The sequence below is a fragment of the Mustela nivalis genome, assembly GCF_964662115.1.
Source record: "Mustela nivalis genome assembly, chromosome: 10".
In the NCBI taxonomy this organism is placed as follows: domain Eukaryota; kingdom Metazoa; phylum Chordata; class Mammalia; order Carnivora; family Mustelidae; genus Mustela; species Mustela nivalis.
Genome location: NC_139029.1, coordinates 8726656 through 8745867, shown reverse-complemented (window position 1 = coordinate 8745867; position 19212 = coordinate 8726656). Strand labels below are relative to the sequence as shown.

General features: G+C 45.0%; 1 protein-coding gene across 3 annotated transcripts in view; it reads right to left on the bottom strand.

The window, feature by feature from the left end:
- PRDM2 (PR/SET domain 2) overlaps window positions 1-17783 on the bottom strand; it is a 50985-nt gene extending 33202 nt beyond the window's left edge. For 2 of the 3 annotated variants that reach the window (XM_082685424.1, XM_082685425.1), the window contains exons 1-2: window positions 17667-17773; window positions 7619-11999 (exon numbers count right to left, since the gene is read on the bottom strand). In XM_082685424.1, the coding sequence (XP_082541550.1) occupies window positions 7619-11999; window positions 17667-17685 (4400 nt within the window). In that variant the 5' untranslated portion in view covers window positions 17686-17773. Of the gene's footprint in view, window positions 1-7618; window positions 12000-17666 lie in introns of all 3 variants that reach the window. The other variant, XM_082685426.1, reaches the window with a different exon arrangement.
- Window positions 17784-19212: the final 1429 nt, after the last annotated feature.

Genomic DNA, 19212 nt, shown 5'->3' with positions numbered 1-19212 from the left:
ACTTCACAAATCTGTGGTCACCCGTAAGCAGCCCTCTCCCTCTCCCCCTCCACACCTCCACCCCAGTGTAAGACACACGTCCTTCCTTCAGATGTGCCCACAGTACAGTGCCAGCAACTTATGCCACCGGGGCCACCACCGGGAAGGGGAGTCCTGCTGCCACCACCATCTACCCGCTGGAAATAACAGCAATGTTTTCATATCAGACTCTTCAGTGTTTCCTTTTAGGCCAAATCCATTCCAGCCACGGGACCCTCTATTAACTATCAAATAAAGCAAAATTATTAAGATTAACTGAAGCAAAGAAAAGAGACAAAATTTTCTTAGGCACTTTGGTCCTCTGAAGTTTTCAGGGTTCTTCAAAAAGCACTGGATGAGACTTTCCGTAGAGTTCCGGAGGACGGGAATGAAAATTGCGGCCTCCTGGTCTCTGGCCCGGAGGAGCCGAGAGCCCGGGGCCCCACTCCTCAGTGCGCCCTCAGAGAACAGCGCCCAGTTACTCCCGTCTGCCTGACCTCCGGCCGCGCTCCGAGCTCACCGAGCCTGCGGCTGGTTCAAGTGATCCTGCTTTGGATATAAAGGAAGGAAGGAGCAAGGATAAAGGAAAACAAACATCAAAAGAATCTGTGATTACATCAAGGTTTGAGAAAGCCCCTTCTCTAACTTCTCATCCTCTGCAAATGAATAATGACAGCACTTCAAGTGGAACAGATCAAGATGAAGGAAGATCTTCAAAGAAAACATCGAGTGACGTGGAATAGGTCAAAAAACAAATTGACTCTATGGATGACTTCGATGACTTAACTCTGTCATCTGAAACAATTTTGGAGGATTTCCACATGCCTTACTCTAATCATATGACTTGCATGTTGCTAACTGAACAGCATGACATGGATTGTAAAGATTCTGTCAGTTTACTGGAAACCCAGAATGCGGTTCTTTCATATGAAAGATTAATAGAACTTAAAAAATTTCACTGTGAACAACTTAAAAGAAAAAAATTAAAAAATGGAAAATATGGCTAAGGCACTACAAAAGCAGCTATCAGAAACAAAAGAAATGATATCTAAGTTGGAGCTTCAAAAAATAGAATGGGAGCATGAACTCTGCAGTCTGAGATTTACTTTTAAGACAAGAAAAACAAAAAAGAATAAATGCTGAAATCTTATATGAAAAGATTCAGGAGCAACTAACAAAAAGAGAAGAGCAGTATAAGAAAGAAGATGAAATGAAACAAGAACTTGAATTTAATTTTAGAGCACTAGATATGGAATTGAGGACTGTAAGAAATAATTTCAATCAGGTTGCTGTGATACAGCTTCAAGAAGAACTGGCCAATACCCTAAAAAAACTATCTGTGTCAGTGGCTTCACTGGAGGTGACATCATGTTGTCGTATGAATTTAGAAGATGAGGTAAAAGACTTAAAGGAAAAACTGGCTCAGAGTAGGAATCAGGATGATGATCGTATAGCAAAACTGGAAACTGTGTCTTCAAGAAACCAGGCTTTTATTCAGGAATTATCATCTATTAAAGAAATACAGACGACATGTGAAAAGCTAGAGAAGAATAAAAAGAAGCTGGAACGACAAGTAGTAAACCTCAGAAATTGTGTAGAAATCAACGTGACGCAAGTAGCATTTCAAGAAAGCATAGCACAGTTAAGAGAAAATAATAATGCTTCAGTAAGAAGTCAAATGGAACTCAGAATTAAAGAGCTGGAATTTGAATTATCCAAAATGAAAAGTTGTCAAGACTTTACTAAAACAGAATTGGACAGATACAAGCACCTCTACCTAGAAGAAGTAACACATCGAATGTCATTGACAAATGAACTGAATAAGACTAGTGAGAGGCTGGCAGAGACCACTACCAAACTTCTGGTGGAGAAGCAGCAAAAGCAAAATTTGCTTGACACTATTAATGTGAGGCCAGCCCTTGGTCTGCCTTATGGTAGAAACGTTAATAACAATAGTTCACTATTCAATAGAAATGTTGCTCTAAGAGAAAACGTGGTGATTCGTACCTCAAACTCACGGCGTTCAAGTAATGACATCGATACTTACTTCACCAAGGTGCAACAGGAGTTGGAAGAAACTATAACTAGAGCAGCAAAGGAAGCGGCTGCTGAATTTGAATCAGGCTCATCTGGTGAGACCACCTCTTTAGAATCTACTTTTGCAAGACATACAGATTGTGATGACATAATGAAAGCATACAGAGAGTACTCAGAGTTTCTGAAGCAAAAGGATAGCATCTGAAAGATAAATAGTAAAAATTTATTTACTGGATGTTTACACAACATTTTAATTGTTCCCTATTAAATGGATGATATGCAAAAATCTTTAAGGAAAATATTTCTGGACCATGTGTGTAATGAAAGTTTATATAATATTTTAAGCTATGTTTCTGGGCAGCTAATTAACTTTTAAGCAGATTTTTTATGTGGAAATCAGCATTATGGGTTTTACATGCTCCAGGCTGCCCAAATACCAGCTTTCTAAACAGCACCCAACCAACCAAGTTTTCATGAATACTTCAGTCATGTTAACTGATAACTTCTTGGTATTTTCCAATTTTTATTACTACATATGAACCTGGAGATTTAGACAGACATTATTTTGATATATTGCTGCTAAGTTTATTGTCAATATTTACACGTATTCTAATTTTTATAGTGCCATAAAACCTATGTATAATTTTAATTTTAAATACTGATTCTGGGGTGCCTGGGTGCCTCAGTGGGTTGGGCCTCTGCCTTCAGCTAAGATCATGGTTTCATGATCCTGGGATCGAACCCCACATTGGACGCTCTGCTCAGTGGGGAGCCTGCTTCCATCTTTCTCTCCATCTACCTCTCTGCCTACTTGTGATCTCTCTCTCTCTGTCAAATAAATAAATGAAATCTTAAAAAAAATTTTTTTTTTAATAAATAAATAAATAAATACTGTTTCATAGCTCTTCCCTCATGGTGAAATAAGATTTGCCTAAGGCTTTTCACCTTTTCTGTTTATTTTTTATTTACTTTTTTCAGAACAGTCTTAAAATTAGAAAGAAAAAAAAGAACTTTTACCCAAGAACCATTTGCAAGACAATTGTTAAATTATGCCTGATTCCCATAGCATTTATATCCTACAAGTCAGTACATTCTGCATAACTACTGTACAACCTTGACAATCAGACAATTAATTCTAATACAGCTGACCCTTGAATAATGCGGGGGTTAAGGGCACAGACCCTTTGCAGTCAGAAATATGTGCATAACTTTTGACTCTCCAAGCACTTGAGTACTAATAATCTGCTGTTGACCAGAAAACTTCCGTGTACAAAAACAGTTAATTAACTTGTTTTGTGTTATATGTATTCCATACTATACTTTTACAATAAAGTAAGCTAGAGAAAAGAAAATCTTATTAAAATCATAAGGAAGAGGGGGCGCCCAGGTGGCTCAGTGGGTTAAAGCCTCTGCCTTCGACTCGGGTCATGATTTCAGGGTCCTGGGATCCAGCCCCACATCGGGCTCTCTGCTCAGCGGGGAGCCTGCTTCCTCCTCTCTCTCTCTGCCTGCCTCTCTGCCTACTTCTGATCTCTCTCTCTCTCTGTCATATGAATAAATAGAGATCTTTTAAAAAATCATAAAAGAAAATACACTTATAGTACTGTCCTGTATTTACTGAAAAAATCTGCATATAACTACACCCATTCAAACCATGTCAACTATATATTCTTGCCACCTAAGCACCCTATACACTCTATCATTTAATCATTTAGTCCTAATGCTCTTTTTAAGTTTTGTCACATGTCTGTACAGCAAGCAAGTTCCTGTTCAGAGCCATGTATTTAATTCCGATGTTGTGTCTCTTAGTCTCCTTCAGTTTTGAACAGTTACTTAGTCAGTCTTTCCTGGGCTTTCATGACTTAATCTTTTGAAGAGTTAATTCCAGTAATGTAGAATGTCTTTCAGTGCAAGTTTTTTTTTATGTTTCCTTATGATAAAATTCAGATCAGGGATGCCTGGGTGGCTTAGGCCATGATCCCAGGGTGATGAGATTGAGTCTTGCATTGGGATCCTAGCTCACTGGCGATCCTGCTTCTCCCTCTGCCTGTTGCTTCCCCTGCTTGTGTTTTCTCTCTCAAAATACTGAGTTTTCCAAACACGATTTTAATTAACTCTCAATGTTTAAAAAATTTCCTATAAAAGTCTTGCAGATATTTTTTAGATTTATTCCCAGTTATTTGATACTTTTGATCCTACCATAAATATTATTTTAAAAAATCAATTTCATTTCCTGTTGCTAGGTTATAGAAATAAAATTATTTTGCATATTGAGCTTAGATTCACCTATCTTGCTAAACTATCTTATTATATTGTTTCTCACAGTTCTGGAGGCTGGGAAGTCCAAATTCAAGGCACTGGCAGATTCAGTGTCCAGTGAGGGCCTGCTTTCTGGTTCATGGATAGTGGTCTTCCTCCTGTTTCTTCGTACTGCACAGGGCCATGGGAGCTCTCTCAGGACTCCTTTATGAGGGCACTAATCCGATTCATGAGGGTTCCACCTTCACGAGTAATCACTTCCCAAAGTCTCCACCTCCAAATACAATTACATTGAACACTAAATTTTAACACACTAATTTGGGAGCTGGAGGGACAGAAATATTCAGTCTATAGCAAGGCTGTTCCTTCTTCTTTGCCAGGTAGGCCTCTCCAATATGGCTTTTTACTTCATGAGGCCAGTAAGAAGAATTTCCCTGCAGAGAGGGCTCAATCTTGTAAGGATTTCACCTGCTTCAATCAGGCTTACATAGAATAATCCCTTTTTGATTAACTTGAAATTAACAATTATATCTGCAAGATTCCTTTACAGTTGCCATGTTCTAATGGCTAGAGTCAAGTCACAGATCTTGGCTACACTTAAGGGAAAAGGATTATAAAAGGTGAGAACACCAAACAGCATTTGTTATGGGGTCACCGAGGGTCTTTATTTGACAATTATATTAACAGATCCCTTATATTATTAGTTTTCTAAGTTTTATCATGGATGAATGTTAAATGAATGAAGGTTTAGTTTGCATATATTGAGATAATATTTTTAATAATTTGTCAGTGGTGAATTACATTATGTGCCCATGTTAAACCAATTTTGCATTTAAACCAACTTTGCATTTCTCAGGAAAACTGAATTAAGTTGTGATTTCATTCATTTGATTCATACATTGCTACTATTAATATGCTAATATCCTAGTGAGGATTTTCTCCTGTCCATGGATAATGTTAATACAAGGAATTTTGAATATGTTTAACTCAATTTACTTGACTTCAAATTTACATGTATTGTTGCTTTGTGTTTTCTGTCTTGTATTTTTAAAAAATAATGGACGTTTTTATAACTTTCATATTGTAGTCTCAATGTTCATTTAAACTGAACTATGTATTTAACTTTTTTCTTCTCTTCTTACATCTCAGAATTTCTATTTGGGATTATTTTTCTTCTGTTTATGTACATACTTTAAAATTTTCATGAGTGAGAACTGCCAGGTAATGAACCTCTATTTAAAAATGTCTTACTGGGCACCTGGATGGCTCAGTTGATTAAATGTCTGGCTTTGGCTAAGATCATGATCCAAGGGTCCTGGGATCGAGCCCCACTTCAGGCTCACTGCTCAGTCTGGAGTCTTCTTCCACTCTGTCTACCCCTCCCCACCACTTGTGCTCCCTTCTTTCTCTCCTCTTCCCTCACTCTCTTATAAATAAATAAAAATTAAAAAAAAAAAAAAAAAAAAGCACTGGATGAGTAAGAGCCCAAGTGAATGAACTTCATACATGTATAGTCACTCAGAGAGTTTATCTTCATTGTACTTTAATTTTTCATAACCTCACCCTTGAACTGTATAAGTTGGGATCCGGTATAAAATGAGTGATGCTTTCAGGTAACACTGCAGACAAAAAGGGATGCATAGTACATTCTAGAGCATCAACCACCTGGGAAGTGTTTTCAGTACAGTCTATGAAAATGATGGCATTTTCTGGTTCTTTAACCTTGAAAAGGACTCGGTTCAAGAACATCCTGTTGCTGTGGAACTTCCAGAACACAGACGGGGTACAAACAGGTACACAGTTAAACTGCCACAGGCAGGCAGCTTGAAGAGCTGAGAAACAGGTGTGCATTGTTGCTGAGGCTAAACTCCAAGATGCTATGTTAGGCATATGCCATGGCCGGAGACCAGACGCCAATCTGGAACTACCGTGACGGATTATTCAGTTCACTCATGAAAGTTGCTCTTTAAAACTGTGACCCTTCCTTCCTACAGTAAATTATTCCCATCAGCCTTGGCTGATGACCCTTCTCTCCATCGTTCTTCAGCCATGACTTAAGGCACACCTGCACCAAGGACTCTGCTCATCAACTGCGCAGTGACCACAGCATCTCGGCATCCTCAGGACTCTCTGAAATGGCAGTCACGCCCCAGAATTCATTCTAACGCTTTCACTCCTCAGAATTCATACTAATGCTTTGCCTGAAACACCAGAGTTTTCAGACACTCAAAGTTACAGCCAAGAAAGCCTAGAGCCGAGCAGCTCGTCACTCTGAAAGGACAAGATTTGGAAGTTATTTTGCAGCAATTCTATCTGATGTTGCCTATGTCACACGGGATTCACCGGGAGGAATCACCCAGGAGCAGGGATTCGGAGACCACACATCAGCTCAGGTTACCTGAGTAACTTGGAAAGTCTGAAAGTCAGTATGACAAATTTAACCACTGCCCTGTGTCTTTAATGTGTCACTGAGAACAGTTCTTAATACAGGGAGGACACAGAATAAAACGGTGACGTCACCTCCACCCTAAGATGAATTCTTCTGCCATTATTGGGGGGAACAAAGGCACGGACACCCCCGCCTGAGGGACCTGCCAGGCTCTGCGCCCCCATGCAAGGCTCTCAGCGCTCCCTCCTCTCCTTTCTTCGGAATCTGGCCCGTTTCTTATCCTCTGTCTGGAGAGGGGAATGGGTGGGGAGACAGAAGGCATCTTAAAAGGAGTACGGTGTCGTGTGTTTCTTTTAACCAATGGGGCAACTTTTTCAAATTAAAACACGATAAAAGAAAGCATGAATGATAAAAGCATGCTCGATTACTGTAATTATGCTCCAGTCATAGAAATATTAAACAAGACTACAATGTGGTTTCAATGAACTCAGTGATCCAACAACCTTAACCATGAGCGATGATCTATGGTCCAGAAATAACACAATGTGACACTGAGATATGACCCAAGACATGAAGGAAGCGTGAAAGCATTTCATCTTTTCGTAATAGGGTACTTTTGAGAGCTTTTTCATGGTTTCAAATTCAATTCACAACCGGCCCTGTCAAAGAAACGGTACCACTCGGTGAGTCCTAGATCTGACACAAAAGCTGGGAATTCAGGTCTGAGGCAGTCAAAGCAGCGTGACCCTTCTTTATGCCTCCAACTGAACCAACAGCTACTTCCTTTAAACACTTATGTCAAAATTCTACAGGAAAAAATAGCCATTGGGCAAGAATATTGTGTTCTTCCAACCGTCTTCCCCCCCCGGCACTGGTCAGCTCGGACTTCCTCCGGCCCTGGAAGACTCGGCTTACCTGAAGTCCTTCAGCTCCTGCTTGCCACCGCTGTCCTCCCTCCTGCTGTCCCCCGGGTCGGCAGCGGCTGCCAGCTGGAGGCTTCGGGTGACCGGCCCCCCACTTCGTTCTCTAGATTTTACATTGAACCGGTCTGTTCTTTTCTTACTGGCCAAAGCGGATTTGCTCTGCAGGACGGCTTTGCTCTTCTGCACCCGCACGTGCAGGCCGCGGGCCGTCTTGCTCGCAAGCGGAGCAGAATGATTCTTGGCCACAGCTTTGGGCTTTTTCCCCTCAACGTGAGTTATTTTGGCCATTCTGATCGGGCTCGAGTTCCTTAAGGAGGAGCTTGGCTTTTTGGACTTGACCGAAGCCGCGAATTTGACATTCTGCTTGGACCTGAAGGACGAGGAGGGCAGCGGGACCGGGGCGGGGCCCGAGCTGCGCGCTCTGGTCTTGCCCAGTGGAGCCTGCGTGCTCTGCATCTTAATCTCCGCGTCCGCCGTCCGTCGCCGGTGGCTGCTGCTGTTTTTGTCGCTACTTGCAGGTGAGGAGTGTCCGCCTTTCTTGGATGAGTGGGAAACTTTTTTTTTGGAAGGAGAGAGCGGTTTTTTGGGACAGCTGAAGGCGGCGTGTTTGTTCAGGCTCCCGATGTACGTGAACTCCCTGTTACAGTACGGGCAGATGTGCGAGGACGACTCACAGGCGGTTTTGAAGTCGGCCTTCTGCTTCGCAGATTTGTTTTTCTGAAGAATTGCTTTCTGGACCAGCTGGTTTTTTTTCTTCAATGCGTTTAGCTTGAGCTTGTTCGAGGACATTTTGCTGAGCTCGACGCTAAAGTTCAGTCTTTTGGGCTGTCCCATTCGTCTGAAGGCGTTCTTCCCGGAGTTATCGAGAACCACCACACCGTTTTTGGGCTGGACAGTCTGCTTCAAGGGCACTGGGTTTTTCTTAGGGGTATACCTCTTCTTGTCACTGGCCGAAGCACACGCCAGGATGTGTCTATGCAACTCCGGCATGTTGTCAACACCCTTCCCGCACTTTGTGCAGCGGATGGCAGTGGTGAACGTCTGTGGAATATTGTGTGTAGTGAAATTTGTGGCCGTCACACCGATGCCCATGGGGTTCCGGTGATGGTACTGAAATGGGGGTGGTTTAAAGCTCGGGTAATGCTGATTGAGCCCCAGTCGGACATCCGGGTCTTTCGTCTTTATGCCAGAAGCCATTATTTTTATGGTTGTGTAAAGCTCTTCGGAGGAATCATTCAGTTCTTCTTCTTCTTTCGACGCCTCTAAAGGATCTTCTGGCACACTCTGCATGTGCTCCCGATGGGCCTTGCTGGGGTCAGTGAAGTTCTGGGGCCTCAGGGTGCCGCTTTCAAACTCATGGTGGGTGCACACCTTGTCTGGGTGGAGATCTCGCTGGTGCTGCTGCAAATTGCACAGAAAAGCAAATTCTTTTTTACAAACTGAACACACAAAGATATTCCCAACGCCATGAAGCAAAAAGCGATGTTCTGACAGATCAGTTTTAGCCTTAAAGAGCTGCACACAAAATTCACATTTGAAGGGCCATTCTTCAGCATGGACAGATAAATGTTTGGTTAGATCTTTAATGGAAAGAAAAGGTGATTCACAGACATTGCAGACGAAGTTTTTGTTGAATGTTTCTTGAACAATCTCCTGTTCAACTGCAGGCTGGGCTTCTTCCCTGGGCTTCGGATCGTCATTCTCTAGTTCCTCCTGCTTGAAGGTTATCATGGGGAGAGAAGCTTCCAGATTATCCCCGGAGGAAACAACAGAGGATACTGCTGAGAGCGGTGGCGGCGAGGGGGAAGAGGAGGAAGACGAAGAGGAGAAGGAAGAGGAGGAAGACGAGGAGGAAGAAGACGAGGAAAGGGTGGGGGGTCCGGGCGAGGCAGCAGACGTGAGCGGCTCCACGGAAGGGACGGGAGATGGTGACGGAGACACTGTAGGGGAGAGTATGGGAAGCGGGGACTGCACGGTGGCATTCGAGAGAGGAGAGGGACACGGACGGGGAGAAGCCCCGGAAGAAGGGACCGGAAGAGGGACAGTAGGAAGGAGTGGAGGCGGTGGCGTGGCAACAGTCAACACCGGAGGGCAGGCTGGGGGGGAAGAGGGGTGTGTTGGGATCAAGAGAGGAGGCAGCTGCCCAGAAGAAAGGGAAGAGGTGTGCAGGGCAGGTGAGGAAGGAGAGACCTCGGGTGGGGACTCAGCCACAGGGGCCGGTAAACTGGAATCCCGGCCAAGGCCAGCATCTGGCTGGGGATCCAGGGACTGACAAGGACTCGGGCTCCGCGTCACATCTGCAGCGCTCTCTACCGGTAAATCGAGGCCATTGTACTCATTGAGCAGAACCTTCTGCAGCATGCACGTGGTTGGTTTCTTTTTCTTTACAGCATTGCAGGCTTGCTGCACCAGATGGTTTTCTTTGAACTCCTTGCCTTCCGAGTCGCCACACGGCTTCTTATGCACGCTGAGATCCAATACGGATTCCCACTGGACAGGAGTCTTGCCTGTGCCCTCAGCCTTCTGTTTGACACCGCTGGATAAATCGAGCGGCTGCTGGTTGCACACATTGCTGAAAGTAGAACTGGCTGCCCACTCCTTGGATACTGGATATTCGTCAAAGCACGGCGGGCTCCCGGCTTCTCTCTCCTCTCTCCCGGATAAACTCCACGCCGGTGAGCTGCTGTGGCTTTCTAATTTGGGCTTTTTGGAACCTAGAACTCCATCAGTCCACGATGTTTTGCCGTCGCTCTGCTTCGCAAAGTCTCGAAGGGCGGGACTGTGCTGCGGGGAACTGGGAGGAGAACTGGTCCGCCGCTTAAACCTGCTCGAGGTCCCGGGGAGCATCGATGCGGGAGCGGACACACAAACGGGCCCTAACTTCGGGATTTCGGTCGTGGAAATGCCTGCAGGAGGAGTTAGCTTGTCCTGGGTCTGAAGAAGTTGTTTGAGCTTCGATGACAAGTACACGCTTTTCTCTTTGTGGAAAGACACGGCCTCTGACGTGGCTATGGTGAGAGGCAATAAGGAACACGAGGGCACCGAGGGGTCAGGCTCCGTCTCGGCTTTGATTTTAGGTAGTGTGGGAGGACTCGCGGTTCTCCGTTTCTTGGACTCGCTGTTTGTGCCGCTGGAAGGCTCTTTAGGAAGATCCTCTGCTAGGGAGGCCTGCGCAGTCTTGACGTTTTGGGTGATCTCCACCGTGACCGGAGTAAGCAGACAATTTATCCCATACAAGTCTGCCGAGCCTGACTCCATCTCGATGACGTCACAGTTACTCGTGCTGCTGCTGGTCTGAATTTTGCCATCAATATAGAACTTCAGGTTTTCCGAGATATTGCTGGAGATATCCATGATGTACACGTCGTCTGCCTCCCCGTCCTCCTCGGGCTCTGTGCTGGGCACGTAGACACTGGGGGCGGGCGGGGCGGGCTCCGCGGGAGGGCGCGGCTCCTCCAGGAGGCCCCCTTTCCGCCGCACGCCCTTGGGAATCAGGTGACGCTCGTGCACCCTGCGCTGATGCCGTCTCATGTTGGTGTGCGTCCCGAAAACCTTCTTACAGTATTTGCACGGATGAAGCTCTTTGACTTCCCCATTTTCTTCTCCAACAGAAGACTGGATGGTCTCTTGGGGGGCCTTCTCTGGATGCGCGAGCAGCGAGTCCTGCCCAAGCCCGGACGGCGGCGAGTCATCCTTCGTGGCAGCCCCGTCCCCAGGCGCCCTGCCGTCGGTCGGCTCTTCGGGCGGCTGCGCCGCGACACTGGGCTTCCGCTTCAGCCCCGCCTCGTGGCGCCGCTCGTGCCGCCTCCGGTTGATCTGCGTGCCGAACGCCTTTCCGCAGTACTTGCACTTGAAAGCATGATTGACCGTGGATATGTGAATGTGCATGTGCCGTTCAAGCCCCTGTTTGGTCGTGAACTTCCTCTCACAATGCTGACACGGAAACAGAAACGTCTCGAACAGATCGCCGTTGGCCTCTTCTTTAGTTTTGGGAGTTCTGGGAACAGGTGGAACCTCCAGAGAGCCCGCAAGCATTTCTTTTGAAACATTTTTTGGTTCTTCTAATAAATCTTCTGGCTTCTCATCACAGCGTATTTCTGGCTCTTTCGCAGAGCTTTCATTTGGCATGTCCGCTTCCTCCTCCCCCTCTTCCTCCAGCTCGTCCTCCTCATCTTCTTCCTCTTCCTCCTCTTCCTCCAAATCATTCCCCTCACAGTTCGTGGCTTCTGGCTTCTCGTCTGGTTCTGTGTGGGGCTCACAGGCAGCGGGGGGAGCTACCAGCTCTGGAAGCACATCCTGACTGACCGCCTCCTGCAGAACGGCGGTCTGCTCCGCGGCTGAGGCTGAGGGCTTCTCGTCCTCTTCTTTGGGACCTAGAAGGCACAGGGAAGCAGAAGCATGGGCGTGAGGACGAAAACTAGTCACTTGAGGATCAGTTCTTAGTATTCAAACGATTCCTCTTATCACCGAAGTTGGGTGCGGGAGACTATGACCAGCAACCGAACGCTCTACCTCCTCGTGTAGGAAGCTACAGTGGACAGGAATCCATTCTGTTCATTTATTCAACAAACACTCACGGAGCCCCTGCCACACACCAGGCAACACGCCGTGTGGTGAGGATACGGGTACGAACACGGTATGCCCACGGGGAGCTCCGAATCTCTTCTGTGTTCAGTCACACACATGTAAATTCAATTTTGTTGGCAGAAAGTGTATTATGTAAAACCGTGCTGGAGGGGAGCCTGGGTGGTTCAGTCAGTTAAGTGTCTGCCTTAGGCTCAGGTCATAATCCCAAGGTTCTAGGGTTGAGTCCTACACTGGGCTCCCTGCTGGTCCCTCTCCCTCTGCCCTCCTCATGCCTGTTCTATCTCACATGTACCCTCTCTCTCAAATAAATAAAACCTCTAAAAAAACAAGCAAACAAAAAAATTCACCGGCATCTGATACTGACACAATACGGGATTTGGATCCAGTATGCAATGATAATGATATCAGGAGTCTGGTCCTGAATTCTAATTCCTCTTGATTCCAAACTGAAACTAGGAAATTGTAAATCGCATCACCAAGTTAGGTTCTTCATAGGTTGTCTGGAACAGAATGATTCTCTCCCTCTTTCCCGACCAAAACTATATATTTAGAAGCTAAGACGTTTCCCAAGACAAATCAAATTATTAAAAACTCAGGAGCTGTGGAGAAAAGGAACCCTCATGCACTGTTGGTGGGAATGCAAACTGGTACAGCCACTGTGCAAGACAGTATTGGAGGTTCCTCAAAAAAGTAAAAAGTAAAAAAATAGAACTACCCACAATCTAGGACAATCTAGCACTATCGGGTTTTTACCCCCCAAAATACAAACACGAATTCAAAAGGATATATGCACCCCTATGTTTACTGCAGCATTATTTACAACAGCCAAGCTGTGGAAGCAGCCCAAGTGCCCACCGACAGTTGAATGGATAAAGACGATGTGGTATGCACACACATGAATATTACTCAACCGTAAAAAAGTATAAGATCTTGCCATTTGCAACAACATGAATGGAGCGAGAGAGTCTAGTGCTAAGCAAAGTTGGTCAGTCAGAGAAAGACGAATACCGTATGATCTCACTCAAGTGTGCAATTAAAAAAAAAAAACAAATGAGCAAAGGGGAAAACAGAAAAAGACAAACCAAATAAAGGACATCTCTTAACTACCAAGAACAAACTGGTAGTTACGGGGGGGGGGGGGGGTGGGGGGGGTTGGGAGGGCCACAGGTGAAACAGGAGATGGGATTAAGAGTAGTGTAGTGATTCAGTAGTTCTGTACAGGCCTCTGCTTGCGATGAGAAGTGTCACACTGGAGGTTAACTATATGTTAACTATATGAAACCAGTGTTACACTCGATGTTAACGACACTGGAATTAAAGTAAAAACTTAATAAAAAGAAAAAAGAAGAAACCCACCTGAGCCCAGACAGGTGGTCAGGGAGGGACTCAGGGAGGGACTCACTAGTACGAGGACAGCGACAGCGGAGCATAAGTCTAAAGAAAATGAGTTATGCAAATATCTGGGGGAGGGAAGCCCTCCAGACAGAGAAAACAGAGGATGCACAAACTCTGAGTCAAAGGTTAGATGTGCTCAAACAAACAAACAAACAAAAACAACCAGCAAGAAGTCAGAAGGTCTGGGGTGAGAAGGAACTGAGAAATTAAAAAAAAGAAAACTCTAGGTGACTCTAGGTGGACAAGGATGAAGGCAGGGAGAGGTGGTGGGAAGTGGTCAGACACTGGACAGATGTATTTTGTTTTGCTTGAAGATTTTATTTATTTATTTGACAGACAGACATCACAAGTAGACAGAGAGGGAGGCAGAGAGAGAGAGAGGGAAGCAGATTGCCCACTGAGCAGAGAGCCTGATGTGGGGCTCGATCCCAGGACCCTGAGACCATGACCCAAGCCGAAGGCAGAGGCTTAACCCACTGAGCCACCCCGGTGCCCCGGGACAGATGTATTTTGAAGATGAAAGGCTAACAAGATTGCTGACGGGCTGTGATGGGGAGGGGAGGGGAGGGGGAGGGAAGGGAGGAGCCAAGGAGGATTCCACAGCAACTGGAATAATCCTATTTACTAAAAAGACTGAGGGAAAGTAGGTCTAGGCAATGCCCCCCCCCCCCCCCGCCTTGAGTGTGTGTGTTGAGGGGGAGTCAAGAGTTACTTTGGAGACACAAACACACTGACACACACAACTGAGTCAAGATATTAAGTCATCTGTTTTGTAGGACTCAAGTTCAACAAAGAGGCTGAGCCCAGACTGTATAAATTCTCAAACTACAAGTGGTATTTGGAGCAAGGACTGCACGTGGCCACCTGGAGAATGAACGCAGACAGAAGGGTGGGGAAATGGCCCCCCAGAGGACTCCAGTACCTACAGGTCAGAAGAATGGCCAGTGAGGTTATCTGGAGAGCCGAGAAGAGTAAAGAAAGTTCCAAAAGGAGGGAGCAATCAGCTGTGTCCGGAACTACGAAGGGGTTTGGCTAAGAAAAGGACAGGGCTGAACATCCAACTGACCAAGGTGGAGGTGTGGGGGCGGAGACAACAGTGGGGACAAACGCCTAATGGAGTTCCTAAGAGAAGGGACAGAGCGGGGAGACAGGGAGACTATAGTGAAACTATCAAGGAAAGCAGAGAAGCAGAGAAGTGGCTGGGAAGAATCACAGGGACAGCAAGGAACTCGAAGCCAGGTCCTGTCACGAGCCCATTTAAAGCTGACAGCGCTGCTCTCGGCACAGTCCCACCTGAGTCCCTGCTGAATGAGGCCCCTTTTAAGAAAACGGAATACGCGTTAAGAAAAGCTCTGTAAAGGATGCAGAGCCACTCTGACCGCTGGCTCCTCACTGCGCTGGTATTTACTACATGCCTGTACTGGTGCACGTGACTGTCCAGACCCTTATCCTCACAGAGATTCATCTCCAGCCTCGGACGAGTAGGCAGGCACCAAGACTGTCATGAATGACCGGCCATGCTTTGGGGTTAGTACGGGGTGCTACGGAAGCACAGAGGAGAAACACCCAACAACTACTTTGCTCATCAGGGAAGGAATGCATCTTAGAGAAAGGACTGAGCAGGCTGAACCTGGAGGTCAAGGACAGAAAAGGAAAAGCAAACAGGAGGAATGAAAACATGTCGCACACTGGGAATCAGTGTGGACTTACTTGGGGGCAATGGGGCTCCATTAAGGTATTTTAAAGCAGCAGAGTGTCATATGGGAGATTTGGCAGCAAGATGGCTTATGGGATTGGGAGGAGGACAGTCCTGAAGGCTCGAGACTAGTTCCAAGGAGAGGGTATCAGAAGGGAGAGACTAAAAGATGGAAATGGAAGGAAGCAATGGACAGAGAAAAGAGCAGCCAGACTGTCAGGAGAAGACACCTGTCCACAGACCCGGTGACCACCTGGATGTGGTGGGGGGGCTAACAAGACCAACCATTCCTAGCTCGGCAAACACCAGGTATTCCCGACAAGCTCACCTGTTCAGCCCTGCCCCCCAGACCCCCTCCCCAGGGAATTCAGTCTCACTTTTCTGTCCACTACTTCTCTCCCAACAGACCAGCCTTCTCTCCCAAACTCCTCTCACAAACTTCATTAATCCCACGATTCCCCCACAGACAGGGACACCAGTCATTTGATGGTGGCAGGAGCTAACTCCCTTTCCACGTACATTTTCAACAAAGACTCAGCATCTTGCTAAAAAAAAATCCAAATGAGAAAACAGAAAATGAAAATAACATCTCTAAGGCTTAGTAATTTTAGAGTCCATTTTTAGCCAAAATCTGTGGTTTTTGTTACAAGGTGGGGGGGATTCTTTCCCTTTGATTGGTAAACAGTGCCAGACTTAAAACTGTCCAAAGTCATATGGAGCAAAACACTCAGAGCTCTATTAATTAACTAGTAAGGCCCACACCAACGTGTATCCACACACCCGATGAGGTCTGCTGAGTTTTAAAAATAAAGGAAGGTTTGGGGAACACAAAGACGAGTCAGGACTGTTTGTTCAGTACACAGACTGCTTGCTGAGGACAATGCCGAACATTCAGGAGAAGCTGACAGCTAGCCTGTGAGGAACCAATCACACTTGGATCAGCTACTCCACAAACAGGTTAAGTATTAGGTACTTTTCCTCATAGGACCAAACATCATGTCAGGAATAAATAACCTATCTTCAATTACTTAAGGTGAGAGACAGCTGGAGGATTTTAATTCTGTCACAAAAGGCACTGCGGTTCTTTAGTATCTGTGCTGTCGTTCAAACAAAAGTCTTAATTAGCAAATCTGCTATCAGCACACAGAACTTGGTGTCACAAGGCTCTAGGAAATCAACCTGTCTGTTCTTGCTTCATACAATGCCACAGGATTTAATCCTTTATAAATGTCATCATCGCAAACAGTGCTAATAAAGTGGTTTATTAAAAGGTATCCAAATACTCTGGTTTCTCTTCAGATCACATCAATTTTTCGCCCTTTTTAAAAGGCATCCGAAATATTTTGTTGGGTTTTTTCCTCTACAAATATTTCTTGGAAGAGTCACAAGCCTACATTTTGAAATTTGCCTGTTTGGGTCACTACAGACACTTCTTAGAAAGCTCCAGTCTGCACATATTTGCCATATAACAAATTATGACAGGCCTCCTTCATTTCTATTATCAAAGGTCTCAATATGGTCGCTCAGCTGCAAGGAGCACAGAGCAATCTGCCTTTCTGATGAATTTGCAATCCATGCCTCTCTCTCTGAATTCTCACCTCGTGGAGGACCTAGAATATCAATCCTCAGAAGGGATGATAAGAAAATCTGGTATGGAGAAACACACAGAAATAAAATAGGAATTTAATTTCTAACAAAAAACAAGGGGCATGATCCCGGGGTCCTAGGATGAGCCCCACAGTTCCCTCTGAGCCCCTCCACCCCCACTCACCCTCCCTCTTTCTCTCTCAAATAAATCTTAAAAAACAAAAAAAAAAACCACACACAAAAACAAGAATACTCTTCACTCTGCACACTTTTCATGCTGATATATAAAATCAAAGGTGTACGATATTTCAAGTAAGCTTTTAACTGAAGTGCAAACACAATATAAGGATATAAATCATAAGCATATAGCTGGATAAAATACTTTGGAGTAAACACACTGACATGCCCCCACACAGCTCAGGGATGGACTAGTGCCAGTGTCCCCAAAGTCTTCTCAAGCCCCTGCCAGTCTCACTTCAATCACCAGAGATTTGTTTTTGATGGTTCTGAACTTTATTATAAAGTGTCATCATACAGTATATGTTTCATTTCATTTTAACCAGGGAGTAATTCCGTTTTCAACAAAGAAGGTCTTTAGTAATATTTTTAAGGGAAGTGGGATGTGGAAGGCTCAGTTCGCCACGTTAAATTCAGGCAGCCTTCTGCTGTTAACCCTTTCCAGTTCTTGGGTGAAGTCTCAGAAGGGCATCCCAAGGAGATTTACAATAACTTCTCATACATACCTAAATTATACAAGGCCAACTTCCAAGCTTACCTTCCGCAGAATCTCTCATATTTGCAGAAGCAGAATCTGGCTCACTTGTCTTCAGCTGTAGGTCTTCGGTTTTGTTTGCTTTGTTTTTACTTTCCTGGGATTTTTTCTTCCCTAAAACACAACATTTATTTATTTACTTATTTACGCACTCACTATTACCCTGAATTCTCGAAAAAGACAATTACTAATCCAGTGACAGCAAATGGCAGATTTCTAGGCGACTGTATCAGATTTCTAAAGAAAGGAACAGACGATGAATCAGAATACTTTTAAGTCATGTCAGAAAAAAAAAAGAAACCCATAATCCTGTATTCTTGGGCATGAGTTCCCCTACCAAACTAACAGATCGTCTATTCCAGAAAAGTTAAAAATATTGATGTTGGAGGGAAATGAGAGCGATAACTAACATCGAGTTTCAATACCACACAAATAAGGACTGGCAAGTCTGTGAGAAGCACACTGGGGAAAAACAAGACAGTAGAACCTGGGCTCTTTTTAGTTAAGACGTGTGTATCCATAACTGTGAAGCAAAATGGCAGGAGGAGGCTCCGCTGAACTGCCAAGGACGCACGCCTATGCGCAGAGGCTCCAATACCAAATGCAGAGTAATTAGAAATAACTCACTCTCGAGCCGGCATGAATCCTGAGGGTGCCCACGGACTGGACTCCGGGTCCAGTACAATTCAGGATTCCCTCAACAACGGGAAGAATGGAATTCAGGAAACACTAACTGGATTCCAACCGCTACCACAGCTCAGGAGGTAAGATTAAAATGCAAAGCACTTCTGACAAGCTAGAACAAGGAGCTCAGGTCACCAAGATACTCAATACGGATAAGCAATTCTCCAGAAAAGTACCAGTGCCGAACGTTTGGAAGCTCAGTCTCTTTGGGATTTAACCAGAATCTGTGGCCCTTCTTTGGTATTTTTTTAAATTCCGAGTTTGTCCTGGTAGCTCCTGCTTTTCAGTTTTCAGATTCAGAACAGGTTCCTCTTCATCCTCCCCAAACACTCCTTCCCTCTCCTTCTGCAATGCAGGGCGGTCCTTCCTCTTTCAAAACAAGGTTCCTGAGACCTTTTTGTCTGAACTGGTAAAATGACGAGTGGAAACCACTCACTGCTCCTGGAAAAGGATCACTACGGAGCAGCATTAACTGAACTACAGACAACAAACAAAAATGAGGTGAGAGATACAAATAACACTGAAAAGTTCCTAACGGTTAAAAAATGGAAACATCCATTATAATATGAATCAAATAATCCTAAAAAACACCACCACATTTTGATAAATACTTAAGAGATGAAACGGGGGGGGGGGGGTACAATATACTCAATAATTGGCCAATACGGTTTTAAATCCCTAATTCTTTGGTCCATGAAAAAAAAAATGCTTTGATGCTTTCTGCCAAGAAATAAGGTAACAGTCTGTGCAAATAAGTTCCTGGTAACACCTCCATCCCTCATTTCCAAAGGCATCTAAAATGGGACTCAGAACCCAAGCAAGCACTTCCCTGAAACCACATTCTGGTGGGAACAGAAGCCACGAG